Genomic DNA, 15,392 nt, shown 5'->3' on the forward strand with positions numbered 1-15,392 from the left:
AGCCCAAGCACTGCGTTGAAGAGTCATCCTCACTCTCAGCAACGAGAGGAAGCCCGTGAGCAGTGAGGAGCCTGTGTGCCGCAACAGAGACTCAGAGCAGCTAAAAAGAAATACAACTTTTAAGTGATGCTGCACTGGACTGAACAATGTTCTTCCAAATTCTGACCCCCTGGAGCCCACCACATGATCCCTATTTGGAAAGGTCTTTGTGGATGTAATTAGTTAAAACTATGTCATATTGGATGGGATTTCCCAGGTGGCACTAGTGGTAAAGACCCCGCCTGCCCATGCAGGAGATGTAAGAGATTCGGGTTAGATTCCTGGGTCAGGAAGATCCCCTGGAGAAGGGAATGGCTACCCACTCTAGTATTCTTGTCTGGAGAATCCCACGGGCAGAGGAGCCTGGCAGGCTACGGTCCATGGGATCACAAAGTCAGACATGATTGAAGTGACTTAGCACCCACGTATGCATGTCATATTGGATAGGGTGGGCCCTAAATGGCATCCTTATAAGAGGAGAAAAGACCCAGAGACACTTGGGGAGAAGGCCATGCCAAGAGGCAGGTAGAGACTGGAATGATGGAGCTAAGAGCTGAGGAGCTGGGAGGATCCCGGCTGCACCAGAAGCTTAAAGAAAGGCCTGGAAGAGTTTCTTCAGAGTCTTCGTGGTTTCAGATATCTGGCCTCTGAAACTGTGAGAAAGGAACTCTGTTGTTTTAACTGCCCCTGCCCCGCCTCATCAGTGATCCTTTGTTACAGCAGCCCCTGGAGACTCACAGCCCCCAGAGCACAGCCCCCACGCACACGTCGCTGAACCCAGAGCCCTTTGTAAGGCCCGCCTCCTGAGACACCTGCACTGCGGGCTGTGAGCTCTCCCTGCTGAAACGCACTTGTTCAGCGACATGTATGTCCCCTCCGGCCTCTGGCCGGAGCATCTGCTGGTGACAGCAGCCCCAAATGCTGGGGTTTGCTTGACTTTCCAAAGTGGGGGAGCCCCGACAGGAAAACCACAACCAGATGCTCCTGGGGCCACCCCCAGAGCGTCTCCAGGACCCTCCGCTTCCTGACCCCAGCAATCTTGGCAGGGCGCTGGGTGACAGGTGCCCCACACTGGCAGCAATGCCCCCGCCCCCCCAGGGCATAAACCAACACCTCAGCCTTCATTATCTCTAAGCACACAGAGCAACCTCACACAGGCCTGACGCTCCACTAATGGGAGGGAGGCTGCCGCCCGGTGTGCCCGATGGCGGGAGTAATTTACTGTAGCGCCACTTGAGAGCTGGCATATTGGACCTATTGATTTTCCCTGGGAAGATCAATACAGGGTGCGTGGGGACAAGCAGGGCCACCACCTTTGGAAAAGCAGAGCCTGCCTCCCGGGGCCGAGGCCTGAGAGCAGAGGTGGGGGCAGGTGGGCCCAGGGCTGTGAAGGCCCCACGCCGCCCATGAGGGGGCCGGCTGGGAGCAGGTGCCGGGGGGCCTGGCAGCCTGAGCACCTTGGCCCCCAGCCCACTCAGGGGCCCCAAGGGTCAGGGGGCTTGGAGGCCACTCCTTTCCTTGGCTTGAGGCCCCCTCCCCGGTTCAAAGCCAGCAGGGACTCTCTGCTTCTGTCTCCCCATGTCCCCTCACCCCGCGCTTGGACCCTCCACCTTCCCTCTGTGAATTACGGCCGGTGGGGTAACCCAGGGCTGCCTCCTGCCTCAGGGTCCTTCACTCAGTCAGTCCTGCTGGGTCCCTCTGCCAGGTAAGTCTTCGGCAGTTCCCAGGGGGAGGGAGTGGGCATCCTCGGGGCCATCCCTCAGCCGACCACGGGGTGCCGGCTCCCAGCTCCCTGGGTCCTCGCCAGGCCATCTCCTCTGCTGGAGCGCCTTCACTCCCCCGGCTCGGCTGGGGGAGCCCCTGCCCCCTCAGCACCCGCAGACCCCGTCCTTCGTGAAGCCCCCCTCTGGTCACATGGCAGGACCTTCTCCAGGGCACGGCTACACCTCATCTTCCTCAGCCCGGGCCCCCCCAGCTAGGGGCCCGGCACAGGCGAGGGCTGGAGACTGACCCACAGGCTCTCCTTGGGCGTCCACCCAGATTGCACTGCCCTCGCCACCCTGCAGGGCTGACCCAGTTGCCCCAGGGACTCCAGCCCTTTCCCAGGCCCGGGCCCTGGCTGTTCCCGACAGGCAGTGGTGGGCACTGCAGCTGGGGTCTGGGCAGATGCTGGGGTCCAGGCCTGGGTCCTGGGCAGGTCATGGAGGGTGCTCTTTGGGGCTGTGTCTGGGCAGAGAGGGACCCTGAGATTCCAGCCACCCTGGGCAGCCACTGGACACCGAGCTCCAGCCTTCCTTGGCTGCTGCAAAGGCCCCCGTGGGGTGGGTCACGGCCCTAGGTTAGAACTTCGCATGTCCTGTCACTTCCCTGAAGCCAGTCCTGAAGCCAGGCGTTGGGCCCTCCAGGTGGCGGAGAAGTGACTGGCAGCTTCCAGTGGGACAAGTCCCCCCACAGTCCCCACTAGGACCCCTGTGGGATGGGAGGGGAGCCGCCCCCTTGGAGGGGGCGCTGGAACCTGGAGCTGAAGGGCCCAGGGAGGGGGTGGACAGGTGAGGCCTGCAGCCAGAGGGAGGTCTCAGGCTGTGAGTGGTCATGGGGCCCAGGCTGGGAGGGGCTGCTGTCCTGTGCTCGGAACCTGGCCCCCGAGCAGTGGAGGCTTTGGGAGACCCCCCACCCCCAGCACTGGGGCTGCTGTCCGGGAGGAAAGCACCCAGCTATGCCCATGCATGGTGGGTGACGAGGCGGAACTGTGTCCTCCAAACCGTGTCCACATGAACCTCAGAAGGGACCCTCACGTGGAAGGAGAGTCAGTGGGGTGAGATCAAGTCAGGGTGAGGTCAGAGGGACAGGAGTGGCCCGCAGTCCTGGTACAGGTGTTCTCGAAAGAGCAGGGAAGCTTGGACAGGACACGGGTGGGGTGGGGCGGCCCTGTGATGAGCAGAGGCTGGGATCACAGGCGACACCAGATGCCAGAAGACAGCAGGGCGGGTGGGCTCCCCGCTAGAGCCTCGGGAAGGACCTTTCACTTTGGGCTGCTGGCCTCCAGGGCTGTGAGAGTCTCCCCCAGCTCTGCTCATGCCCCCGGTTTGCTGGGAACTGACTGGGCGGCCCCGGACGTGAGTGCAGCAGCACATGGAGGGGGCAGGGAGGATGGGAAGATGCTGGGGTCCGGGCCTGGCTCCTGGGCGGGGGTTGACAGGGTGGCAGGCCTTCTGGGGTCCTGCTTGCGGTGTCGACTGAAACCGCCCAGGAGACGTGGTGAGGACACCCCTGGGTGGGACCCCCGGGGCTGGAGGGGCTACCAAGTCCCTCGGAGGAGGACCCAGATGCCAGAGAAGGAGGTGCCAAGGGCGAGGCCCTGGGGGTGGCGGGGGCTCCTCGGGGTTTGCTGCACATGCACCTGCAGCTCTGGAGCGGTGGGAAGTGGCGGGAGCGGCCCAGCTGGTGGTCCCTGGCCCTCCTGGGCTTTCAGGGCCACTGTTGGCCCAGAGCCCGCTCACCCCGGACGCTGCGGAGGCAGGATGTCCTCTAGAGAAGGCTACTCCAGAAGTCAAAATAGCATGAAATTTAATTTTCCGCCTATTTGACAAGGCTGGGTCTGGGCCCCAATCAGCGGCTGAGATAAGGGTCCTCCGCCGGGTGTGAGCCAGCTGGGCGAGCGGCAAACACTCCACCATCCCCGGGCAGGCTGAGGCTCCCCCCGCGGGGCCCTGGTTGCCGGGCGCTAAAGCAAACGGGCTCTATTTGCCCAGTCTGCGATGACAATGCAGTCATCAAATATTTGCCGGCCTGGCCGGCCACGGAGCTCAGCTATAAACGCTTGAGCCCAGGTGGAGGTGGGCCTGCCCAGTGGGAGCTGCAGGCCGCGGCAGGTAGGAGCCAGGCTGGGCGGCGGGCGGGCGCGGGTGGCAGAAGAAGGCTGTGGGCTCCTCTGCCCAGGTGGTCTCTGCAGACCACCCACCCACTGGGAGGGGTTACCAGCAGGGTGGGAGGGCTGGGTCATTGAGGACAAGCCCAGGCCAGGGGGAGACAGGACACTCGAGGCTCGGCTCCCCACCAGCGGCCATCTGTACCCCGACACTGGGACACCCAGGCCGTGAAGAGAGACCCCAGATCTTCGAGCAGACGGCAGGGGAAGGGGGCGGGGGAGGGGAGCTCCCCTAACTCCGACTCCTCGCCCCTCCCCCACACACAGCATGGTTTCCTGAAGTTGGGACCCCCTCCCTCTCTGAACCCCCTTCCCTCTCTTCCTGCCTCCTGCCAGGGCGCCCACCAGGAGGCCTCTTGGCCAAGGGCTGGCCTGCCTGCCTCCCTGAAGCAGAGGAGCTCGGCCTGTCCCGGGGTGGGGGCCTCCCGCATTCAGAATCAGCTTCCTGCACCCACCACCCAGCCCGCAGGCCCCCTTGGCCTCCAACCTGTCAGTGACTTCCCCAGTCCTGCCTGCACCACCTCCCCGCACCTAGCCTCAGGCTAGGGACACTCGAGGTGAGCCCCCTCCTCCCCACAGAGAGCACAGGGAAGCCTGGGGCGGTGGGGGTGGAGAAATGGCTCTGCCCTCCCCCAGAGGCCCCCCAGCATCACCCTCATGGCCCCTGAAGCCCCCAGACTTCAAGGGACAGAGCAGCTGGGTCAAGGCAGCCAGGCCCGGCCTCCCAGGCTCAGCACTGGCGCCTCAGGCACAGGGGACCCTGCCAACCACAGACGCTCGCGGGGGCACCAAGGGGGGCCCCCCGTCAGCCAGCCTGTGTGTCAGGGGCCACAGCAACCCTGAGCTGGGACAGCGCTCTGAGGACCCCAAACCCGCCCGCAGCCCAGCCTGGCCAGCTCCCTGCCCCCCGGACCGCTCTCGTCTCTGAGGCGCTGTTTCAGGGGCACTTTTGCCAGCACCCCCCACAGGGGAGGATGAACCCGCCCCTCGGGGTGACTGCAGCCTGCACGCCCACTCCCGCTGCGCCCACCTGCCCGCGGGCCACCACCTGTCTCTCCCCAGACATCAGCCATCCCTGAGCTCAGCACCCGCCCCAAGCCTGCAGTGGCCCCCCTAGGGGGGCTGGGGCCCCGACCGCTACCCTGTCCCCTCTCTGCCTTCCTCCACAGCCGGCACCCACTGCCCCGACGCTCCGCGAGATGGCTGCGGGAGTCATCCGGCCGCTCTGTGACTTCCGGCTGCCCCTGCCAGCCCTCCGGCCCTTCCCACCCTTGGCCCCGGAGCCCCCAGACACTTCTGAGGAGGAGGAGGAGGGGGAGGAGGAGGAGCTGGAGGCCGAGGGGCCAGAGGGCCACAGCCCAGCCCCCCGCAGCCCAGGCTGGGCCCCTGAAGTGCTCCCCCAGGACCCCAGTGGCCCGGAGACGCCGCTGCAGCTGTTGCGGTTCTCGGAGCTCATCAGCGGTGACATCCAGCGGTACTTTGGCCGCAAGGACCGGGGGCAGGACCCCGACACCTGCGACATCTACGCCGACAGCCGCCCAGCCAGCAGCTCAGCCAGGGAGCTCTCCTGCGCCGACCTGGTGCGCCCGGCCCGCAGCGCACCCCCGGAAGACCATGAGGCCACCGAGCCTGGGGGCTGCTCCCCAGGGTGCCCCGAGGGGCAGGCGCGTGGGCCAGGCCTTGGCGGGGACGGGCCGCCTCTGCTGGGGCCCCTGGCTGAGCTTTTTGACTACGGGCTGCGGCAGTGCTCAGGGCCCCAGGCAGCGGGCAGCCGGCGACTCAGGCTGGAGCGCAAGTACGGCCACATCACCCCCATGACCCAGAGGAAGCTGCCCCCGTCCTTCTGGAGGGAGCCGGCGCCCAGTCCCCTGGGCCTGCTGCACCCCGGCACGCCCGACTTCAGCGACCTGCTGGCCAGCTGGTCGGCAGAGGCTGGGTCTGAGCTGCTGGGCTCGGGGGCCCCGGGCCTGGAGGAGGTGCAGCTGGCCGAGGCCTAGTGATCGCTCGAGGGTCAGTGGGGGGTGAGCCGAGGGCACCAGGTGTCTGGACTCGCTTTCCTGCTGAACTGGAAGGAGCCAGGGGACCCCCAGCCACAGCAGCCACCAGGACTTGGACCAGCTCAGGTGGGGGTTCCCCAGGCCAGGGCAGGGGTCAGCCGGGGCTGCCCAGGGGCTCTGCCCATAGGAGGGAGGGCGGGGCAGGAGCTGCAGCCCCTCGGAGGTGGGAGCTCGAGTCTACACACTGTGGGTGAATCCCATGTCCCCCAGGCCAGCCCCCGAGGTTCCAGCCAGTGGTGCAGGGCCGCCCTCTGCACTGCCCACCTGGCTGGCCCCAGGGCAGCCCCTCCTTGCGGTGCCCACAGCACACCAGGGCCAGCTACTGGGCCGAGGGCTTTCTGGTGGGGCGGGGAGAGGGTGCTATCTCAGTGTGGAGCCAACACCCGGGGGCCACAGTGCTGTGGGAGGGAGGCCCCGGGGAGCCGTGGGGCCTGGGCTCGGTGGCTCAGGCTGGAACAGGGGTTCTGGAAGTCTTGGAAAGACCCTCTTGGTGATTTCTCTGCTCAGGGCCTCCTGACCGCCCCTGGGAGGGAACTCTGGACTCCGACAGGAATGGGGCGGGCACATTTATTTCTGGGGAACGGGCAGGGATGAGAGTTGGCGGGCAGGCTTCTGGCCGAGGGGCTTCTCCTGGGCCGCACTGCTGGGCGTCTGCTGGGATGTCAGATTCATGAGAACCGCCTTCCACTGTAGCCACCTGCCCAAGACACGGCTCAGGCCCGGGGCCCACCTCCATCCCCTGCCCTGCGGCCTCCCCTGAACCCAGACCTGAAGGCGCTCTGGAAGGCGACTCCCGCTGCCCACCTCACGGCCTGATACACGCCCCAGCGGTTCACAGGGACCACGTCGTCGGGGGCCACCTCCTTGACAAAGAGCTGCTGCCGCCCCAGGGACATGGGGCCCCTCCTGCTGCCCAGCGTCGGGGCCCAGGGGCCCTCCTCACTCCACAGGCGCAGCACGCTCTCCTGCAGGGTGGCCATCGCCTCCGCGCGCTGTGGACATGGGAGTTGGACTAGACGAGGGGCCGCCAGTGGGGATTATCTGCCTCTGGACAAACCCGGGCCTTATCTGCCGGGAAACGCGGCTTGGGCCAGACACGCACATAGACAGACGACTGTGCAGAAAGGAGAGCTAGGGGGTGGCTGGGCTGGGGGTGGCAAGGGCAGCAGGGCGTCAGGCTCCACACAGAGGAAAGCATGGGTGGCCCCCTGCAGGCCTGGGGGGCGGGAGCGCCCAGCTCGGGGGCCACCTCTCACCAGCTTGGTTTCTGTATTAAACTTAAGATTCTGGATGGTCTTGTTGTCCTGGATGCTTGTCTCCAGTTTCATCATTTGGTTCTGAAACTAAACATGGCCCCCATTCGTGGGCACGGACGCAGGGAGTCTGCAGCCCCAGGGGCGGCCCCACCCCAGCCATTCGGCGCAGGAGGCACTCTCCCATGAGAGGGTCCTGGCCCCTGGGTGGGAGCCGGGAGCATCACTCTGCCCAGTGACAAGGCGGGATTCAGGGCCGCTCTCTCCCGTGTGACCGTGGACGTGCCCCAGCACCCGGGAGTCCACGTGGGAGCCCCCACTGGCACTCTCAGAGGCCGAGGGGTGCAGAGCCAGCAGCAGGATGCCTGGTTCCATGAGCCTTGCCTCCACCCGCCAGGCGGCATCCTGGATCTGAGCCTCCCTGGTAGGGGGAAGTCTGCGTAGCCCCTGCCCCCACCAAGTGTGCCAGCCCAGGGTACCGTGGCCAGCTTGCCCTGGATCTCGGCAATCTTGCGCCCGGGGTTGCCCTCTCTGAGCAGCTGCACGGAGGACAGCAGGGCAGCCAGCTCCTGCCTCACGGCCTCGACCGCCAGCTCTCTGCGGGCACAGAGGCGGGGCTGCTGGGCTCTGAGAGGGCCTGCGGGGGCATGCAGGGCGGCAGGGGGAGGAGGCCCTGGGCAGGGCAGGGGCGCTCAGCCTTGCCGCCCCTCCGGTGGGCCCTGGGGGGTCCCCAGGAGGTGACAGGGGGACGGCAGCCCCCAGCAGGACCCAAGCCCAAAGCTGGGCCAGGTGGGGATAGGGAGGGCTCAGGACAGCCACAGGGGCGGGGACTTGGGGAGAATGCCCACCGTCAGGAGGCCCGGGAGGCCACAGGTGGTGCTAAGACGACTGTGCCCTGCTTGGGGTGGGGGGGGGAAGCCCTGCCCTGAAGGCCCTGCCGGCTGTGTGGGAGCCGGGCCTCACCTGGCTGTGGCCTCGGCAGAGATCTTGCAGTCCGAGTCGCTCTTGTGAAGCACACACTTGTCAGTGACTGCCTCTATCTGAAACGTGGAGTGGGCGGGCAGCTCAGGGCGGGCACGGCAGGAGGGGAGGCCACCCGGCCCTCACCCACCTGCTGGGGCAGGCGGTCCAGTCGCTCCTGCACCTCTCGCAGGTGCGTCTCCGCCTCCTCTCGACAGCATATCAGGCCTTGCCGCCACCGCTGCTCTGCGGCTTCCCACTCATTCTGTGTCTGGGGGGGGGGCACCAGTGAGCGGTGGGGCACGGGGGGACGGACGGACATGGTCGCCCCCACACAGCAGAGCTCCCAGAGGGCATGAGCACCCGCCTCAGGTCTGCGCAGGTCCACACTGACTGGACACAGCCTGGTCTGGCCCACGGCAGGCCCGGAACTCCGGGCAGGGCCCCAGCTTGCGCAGAGCACACCCCTAACATGGCCAGACCCGGCTCCCTGCTCCAGCAGCCCACGAGCTTGTGCAGACAGGGACTGAAAACAGGCAGCCCGCCCCACTGCCAACGGGTGTTCACATGTGCACACGTGTTCACAGCAGGACTGAGGGCATCAAAGAGCAGCAGCTCAGTGGTCCATCTGCTGACAGATGGACAAGCTGTGGTGCGTCCATGGTGAGATGTCAGCCGAGAAAAGGAGGCACATGCTGACACATAGCACGGATGGACCTAGGACATTGATGCTCAGTGAGAGGCACTCACAGAGGCCACAGGGTGTTCGGTCCCATTTATGTGAAACGTCCAGAGCAGGCAGATCCACAGACAGAAGCAGATCAGTGCTTGCCCGGGGCTGGGGAGGGGGAGTGTCTGCGGACACATGGGGGTCCTTCGCAGGGGAAGGAAAGGTTCTAGAAGTGACCGTGGTAGTGCTCATACAGCTCTGAATGCACAAAGAACCACGGAATCACACGCTCTGAAAAGCTGGACTGTGCAGCCTGTGCCCTGAACCTCAATAAAGCTGTTAGAGAAAGAAGACGGAGAACCCCAGGGAGGAGGCTGCTGCGCTGGCCGCTCTGTGGAGACTGTGGGCTCGGAGCCCGGGGCCCGTGCAGCCAGGGCGGCGGGGCCCCTCCTGTCTGGGACACTTGCCTCCCGCAGCCGCATGCTCAGTGTATGCTCCTGCAGGTCCAGCCGCCAGCTCAGGGCCAGGAAGTGGTCACTCAGGTCCTTCACCTGCCTGACCAGCTCGGCCACGGACACCTCCAGGGCCTGGCTCTTCTCTCGGAGCTGCGGGGGGCGGGGCTGAGTGTGCCATCTGCCCCGAAGGGGGACCCTGTGAGCCTGCCCCCCGCCCGGCCGCCTCACCAGCTCCAGGGCGCCGTGTGTCTCCTGCTGGGCCAGCTCCCCGGCCAGCTGCATGGCCTCTAGGTTCTCCTGCAGGTAGGTGGCCAGCTCCCCAGCCCGGCTGTCCTCCAACTGCCCCTTGGCATCCCTGGGGGTGGGTGCCACTGAGAGAGACTGACCCTCAGCCAAGGCTGGCCCCCAGCCTGGGCACTGGACCAGGGCCACTGGCTTCTGAGCCTTCCAGGAGGCCCCAGGGACGAGATGATGGGTGTCATCCCAGGGGCCACTAAACTGGGCTGTGTCCACCACCACTCAGAGCACCCTGCAAGGGACAGGCCGGGGTGTTGAGGGGAGCCCCCACTACAAGGCTGCCCCTCTGCCCTGGGGCACCGTGCTAGGAGGACACCCGCCCCACCCAAGGGCCCATTCAGACACCCACCAGGCCTTCTGCTCGGCCAGCAGGACGCGGTTGAGCGACACCTGGTTCTGCTGCACGAACTCAGTCAGCTGGACCACGGCCTTGTCCAGGCCCCGGCACTGCTCCAGGAGGTGGCACTCCTCCTGCGGCCGGGCGGAGGGGGCCTGGCACACTGCCCCCCCAGGGCCTGCACGCACTGTGCCTCCCACCTGGCCTCCCTACCACCCACCCGGTACTGCCTGTCCCCCCACCTGGGCCTGCGCCTCCCTGCTGCCTGGCAACGTCCCCACCCCCTTGCCTAGCACTGCCCCCCACCCAGTACCGCCCCTGCCCCACCCGGCACTGCCCCTCCCCACCTGGCACCACCCCTCCCCCACCTGGCACCGCCCCTCCCCCAGCCCTGCCCCTCCCCCACCTGGCACCGCCCCTCCCCCAGCCCTGCCCCTCCCCCACCTGGCACTGCCCCTCCCCTGGCACCGCCCCTCCCCACCTGGCACTGGCCCTGCTGGGCCCGCACACGCTCCGTGTCCAGCTCCTGCAGCTGCTGCCACCTGCCCTCCAGCTCCTCCCGCAGGGCGCTCTCCGCCCGCAGCCGTGCACTCTCCGAGGCCTTCATCCTCTGCAGTGGCCAGTAGCCATGAGCCCGGGGCGTGGGGAGCGCAGCCGCCCCCCGCTCCCCCCTCAGGCGCCCACCTTCTCCAGGGCCAGGAAGCTCTTCTGCAGGAAGCCACACAGCCTGGCCTCCCTCTTGAGGAAGCGGAGGCTCATCTCCTCCCCGAGCTTGGTCATCTGGGCCTGCAGGTGGGGTCCACGCGGTTGCCATGGCCGTAGGCATCCCCTACGCCTGCCCCCTCGCCCCCATTGCCATGCTGTGCTCTGCCCATCCTTCTCTTTCAGAGGCAGCCCTGGTCCCTGCACCTGCAGGGCCAGGCCTGTCACACCCTCCAGAGGACGGCAGGCAGGCAGGTGGGGCTCTGGTCCCCAAGGGCTATGAGGGGGCCCAGGACAAACATGGTACCCACAGTAACCCCCAGACCCCCAGGCCAAGGGACACGGCAGACCAGCCACCGATCCCACCCCTGCCAGGACCTTGGTGTCCGTTTGAGCACAGGAGCACACATGCAAACATGTGTACACACACACGTTCGCTCGCACACTGCCTGCCCTCATCCCCGGGCCCAGGGAGGAGGCCCTTCTCTTTCTCCCTCCATTGCTCCCTTCCTGCCTCGCCAGGGATCTGGGTGCAGCTCTGCCCAGTGCCCCCCCTCACATGCCCACAGGCACGAAGCACCCTCTCCTTTAAGGCCGGGAGGGCCACCCCCAGTCCAGGGCAGGTGTGCCCTGAGCCCACACGGGCCTCCCCGCCCCATGCAGGCTGACCCAGAGCCAGGCTCGGCTGCTTCTGTAAAGAACCAGGAGGCAGACGGTTGGGTCAATGGGCCCAGGGTCTCTGTCACAACCGTCCAGCTTCGTTGCTCCCGCGCCAGAGCAGCCATGGGCAACAGTAGACAGATGACCACAGGCCAAGGAGCCCACTCAGTGCCCCGGGGTGCACTGGGGGAGCAGCGGGTCAGCCGGGGGTGGGGAACCCTGGGCCCCGACGCTGCCTGGAGCACCTGCCTCTTGATGGGGCCGGCACACCGCCTTCCCACAGGGCTGCGGCGGGGTGGCAGGCAGCGGGGCAGCTGAGCTATGCGGGCAGCAGCTGGGGATGTGGCGTGGGGCCTGGTCTCTATTTGCAAGCTGCAGAGGCTGGGCCAGAGGCGCACGGCCCCAGCTTCACCTTCTAGGCCACGTGCATTGGCCCAGCAGCGGGCCCTCCAGGATATGCATGTCCACGTGTGGGGGTGGAGCGTGGGGAAGGGCCTCAGGGTATGAGCTTCTGTTTCCTGGTCCAGGGGTTGGTCCCTCGGGACGGGGAGGCGCTCGTGATGGACTTTCTGTGGGGAAGGATGTGCTCCATCTCACGGCCATAGCGGTAGGTGCCGGCCACAGGCAGCCACAGGGCATGGTGACCTGGCTCTTGTGACCAAGGGGCCGACATACAGAGACACCCGTGGCCAGTCGCCACCATGGTGGACAGCATAGGTCTTGGGGGTTGGCCCAGGTCCAAACACATGGACAGAACCAAAAAAGAGCTGGGGAAAGGAAGAGCCCGCCAACAGAGGAGACGCCGGCTGGGAGGGGTCCGGCGTGGACCAGCTCACTGGCAGCTCATCGGCTGCTCAGACGCCTGGGCTGGGCCTGGGCCTCCCAGGTACCTGCATCCTGGCCACCTGGTGGTCCAGCTTCTGGCCCGCCTCCTCCTGGCTCTTCTGCAGGGCCCCGCAGGCCACCTCGCGGTCCTGCTCCTCCTGCTTCAGCTTCCCGGTCAGCTCGGACAGCCTGGGGGCAATGGCTGCAGATGACTGCAGCCCAGCAGGCCGGAGGGACTTGGGGGGCCCCAGGGATGCTGCAGGGGCCTGGACACCAAGTCCTTCTCAGGCCTGAGCCTGTATCCACGGGGCAGAGACTGATCCAAGGGCTGGCATAGCAGGGGGTCCAACCCCGCCGGTGTAAATGCTCTCAAGAGAACAGAAGCCCAGTACGTGTCCCCCCAGTGCCCCCACCCCGGGATGGTGAGAGCTGGGCTCCTTCTGAGTGTGATGACGGGGGAGGGGAGGTGTGGGGACCCCGGGCTCGAGTGTCTTTTCCCCACAGAGGGCCCACAGGGGTTCTGAGGTCTCCAGTCAACCAGCAGGTTGACACCCAGGGCAGGGGGGACGCCTACCGTGCCATGGGACGCCCCCACGGCCACTCGTCAGGTCCAGAGACCGCCTCCCGAGGGGCCCACCTGAGGCTAGTCTCCTGCTCAGCGCCCTTCCGCTCGGAGTCCTGGAGCGCCTGCTTCCTCCGGATCTGGGTCAGGGCCTCCCGGACTTCCACCAGCCTGGCACATAAGAGGCACCTCTGCCTGGAGCCTGGGGCCCACCCACCCCCTCCTGGCAGCCAGGAGCAGGCTGGGCAGCCTTCGGGGTGGGGGCCTGGCCAAGCCTCAGCCCCCTTCCCGGGCTCCGGGGCTCCCGGGCTCTAGCAACCAGGCCTTCTCGAGTGGAGCTGCGGGCGGATTTGCTAACCTGAGCAAGACGCCACGTTGGAGGGAACCAAAGCCCGGGGCTGGGGCCAGCGCTGGCCAGGCATCAGTGGCTGCTTCCCCAAAGCCCCTCTTCCTCCCCCAGGCCTGCTCCGTGAGTGGGGGGTACGGGGGGTGGTACCTCTTGTCCAGAGCCTGCATCTGATTCTGCTGCTGTGGGCCAGGGAGCTGTGAGGCAGAGATGTGGGCTGAGTGCAGCAGGTGCCTCGGAGCTGGACCCCGGGGGTTGTCGGGGTGTTGGGACTGGGCTGAGTGGGGCTCAGGATCCAGGGAGGCGCTGCCCCCAGGCCTCGGGACACGCCCCACCTGGACGGCTTCCTTCTCGGGGGCTGAAACCGCCTGCCGCGCCTCCAGCTGCAGCCTCTTCAGCTGTGCGTCCTGCAGCTGCAGGCAGGCCCGCACCTGCAGCAGCTCCCGCAGCAGGCTCAGCGTGGCATGATCGCAGCGGGCCCTGTGTCCCCGCAGGGACGCCACCTCGGCCTGCAGGCCAGCCACCCTGCAGGGCGAGGAGCAGGCTGAGTCGGCTGTCTGTGTGGGGCAGCAGTCCTGACTGTGAGGCTCCCCCACCTGCCCCAGAGGCTCACCACTTCTTCAGCTGCTTCCAGTGCTTCGGGGTGCCCTGCTCTGGGTTGGATGCATCGGACGGCAGGTGGCTGCACGCATCCTTCTCCGAGACCTCCTCTGGGCTCAGGGACTCAGGGCTGGCCAACTCTTCCTCCAGGAGCCCCAGGTCCTCCGGGGCGATGGTGCTCAGCTGGGAGGGCGGTGAGGCCTCGGATGAGGGGCTGCTGTCTGTCCGCTCTATGAGAAGGTAGCTTGGGGTTCGCCTTTGGGGCTGACGGGGGAGTTGCTCCCAGATGGACCCCAGACCCTGCCGCAGGCACCCACTGTGCTCACCATGGCTCATCCCGCTGGGCCACACAGGAAGGGCTCACCGAGGGCCCAGGGAGGGCTCGGCTCTCGCCGTCCACACAGGAAGCTCAGGCTCAGAGAGGTCCAGGCCCCACCTGAGGACACACAGCGCTGGACAGCAAGAGCGGGACGGTGCCTGCCAGCCCAAGGGCAGCCTGGGCTGTGAGGGGACCTGGGGGTCTCACGGGGCACAGAAGCTCTCACCTGGGGGTCCCCCCAGCTCCAGCCGCAACTCAGAGCTTCATCTGCAGCCCACTTGTTGTCGGCCTGCTGCCAGGAGGCCTGGGCCTCGCGCCCCACAGCGGCCCAGAGTCGGCCCCGGGCGTGGGGGTGAAGGGTGGTGGGGGGACGGTGGGGAGTCAGAGCCGGAAGCTCTGGGGTTGGGGGAGCACGTGGGGCGCAAAGAGGCTGCCCTGACCTCACATCCCTCCTTCCGGGACAAAACCAAGGTTGGAGGGCAGCAGGGCTCTGCCGGAACCTTCTCCTCAGCAGAACCTCCTGACTTCACGGCCCAACTGCCAGTGGAACCCGAGCCCTCAGCTTCCCTGTCCCAGTGAGGCTGCCCAAACTGCCCACTCTTGGACGGCCCTGAGGGGACGCCCCTCTGCCAGTCGGGGGAGTGGCTGCCGGCCGCTGGGTCAGCCCGGGAGCCCCTAGCCTGGTGGGAAGGGTGGCCTGGAAGCGATCACCCACCCTCTGGCCAGGGAGCCCAAGCGGGTAGGCTGGAGGCCGGGGCCATACCGAGCACAGGTGGGCGGCCAGGCAGGGGGCAACGGGGGCAATGGGGTGGGGTCGGGGCAGGCCACCCGGAGGGCGCGGCCGTAGGGGAGGCGCAGCCCCGCGAGGAAGGGCAGGCCGAGTGAACCTGCAGCCTGCTCTAAGGGGATAACTAACAGGCCCCCGGCCCCTCACTCGACGTCAACGCCCGGCGGTGGGGCGGTGCCCGCGCTCTCCTCGCGCCTCGGCCTGCAACCCGGTGCTGGGGGTGCCGCATCAGGCTTCAGGCCCGTGTGGACACTCGGGGCCCCTCACACCACCCAGGTGGTCCCCCTCCCACTGTTGCCAGACCTGCCCACGAGGGATCGGGGGCTTCCCTGTGACAAGGTGTCTGTGTCAAAGGGGACCCCTCCCCAGGGAGCCCGACACCCTGCGGCCACATCACACACCCTGGAGGCCGGCAGGTGAGGGACAGGGTGGCACTGAGGGGCGGCACCCTGACCGAGCAGCCATGGCCTAGGGGCCCCCATGTGTGGGGAGCGGGGCCGTGGTCAGGAGGCAGGAGGGAAGACCGCCTTCTCCAAGGGCTCTGTGATGTTCCCAAGAGCCAACGTGGACGAGGATGTGGTGGCCGGGGCCCACC

General features: G+C 66.9%; 2 protein-coding genes across 8 annotated transcripts; one reads left to right on the plus strand and one right to left on the minus strand.

Moving 5' to 3' along the window:
• The first annotated feature begins 5,017 nt into the window (after positions 1-5,017).
• Positions 5,018-6,474, plus strand: PERCC1 (proline and glutamate rich with coiled coil 1). The gene has a single exon (XM_070460382.1). It carries the CDS (start codon positions 5,167-5,169, stop codon positions 5,962-5,964), a length of 798 nt encoding a protein of 265 aa, XP_070316483.1. The 5' UTR covers positions 5,018-5,166; the 3' UTR covers positions 5,965-6,474.
• Positions 6,475-6,573: 99 nt separating this feature from the next.
• On the minus strand, positions 6,574-14,744 carry CCDC154 (coiled-coil domain containing 154). Of its 7 annotated transcripts, XM_070460377.1 has the most exons (18): positions 14,237-14,741; positions 14,018-14,127; positions 13,705-13,921; positions 13,427-13,616; positions 13,104-13,288; positions 12,758-12,916; positions 12,249-12,372; positions 10,681-10,782; positions 10,478-10,606; positions 10,009-10,130; positions 9,591-9,717; positions 9,375-9,512; positions 8,389-8,508; positions 8,241-8,317; positions 7,757-7,874; positions 7,281-7,367; positions 6,829-7,016; positions 6,574-6,721 (listed from the first exon to the last, which is right to left on the minus strand). In XM_070460377.1, the coding sequence occupies exons 2-18, from the start codon at positions 14,025-14,027 to the stop codon at positions 6,592-6,594; spliced, it is 2,223 nt and encodes a 740-aa protein (XP_070316478.1). In that variant the 5' UTR covers positions 14,028-14,127; positions 14,237-14,741; the 3' UTR covers positions 6,574-6,591. The 7 variants fall into 7 exon arrangements, 6 of the variants coding, with proteins under 6 accessions (XP_070316478.1, XP_070316477.1, XP_070316480.1 ...); XM_070460376.1 differs by having other exon boundaries at positions 14,018-14,741; XM_070460379.1 differs by having other exon boundaries at positions 13,242-13,288; positions 14,018-14,739.
• Between the last annotated feature and the right edge of the window lie 648 nt (positions 14,745-15,392).

Source organism: Odocoileus virginianus, chromosome 33 (assembly GCF_023699985.2).
Source record: "Odocoileus virginianus isolate 20LAN1187 ecotype Illinois chromosome 33, Ovbor_1.2, whole genome shotgun sequence".
Lineage (NCBI taxonomy): Eukaryota > Metazoa > Chordata > Mammalia > Artiodactyla > Cervidae > Odocoileus > Odocoileus virginianus.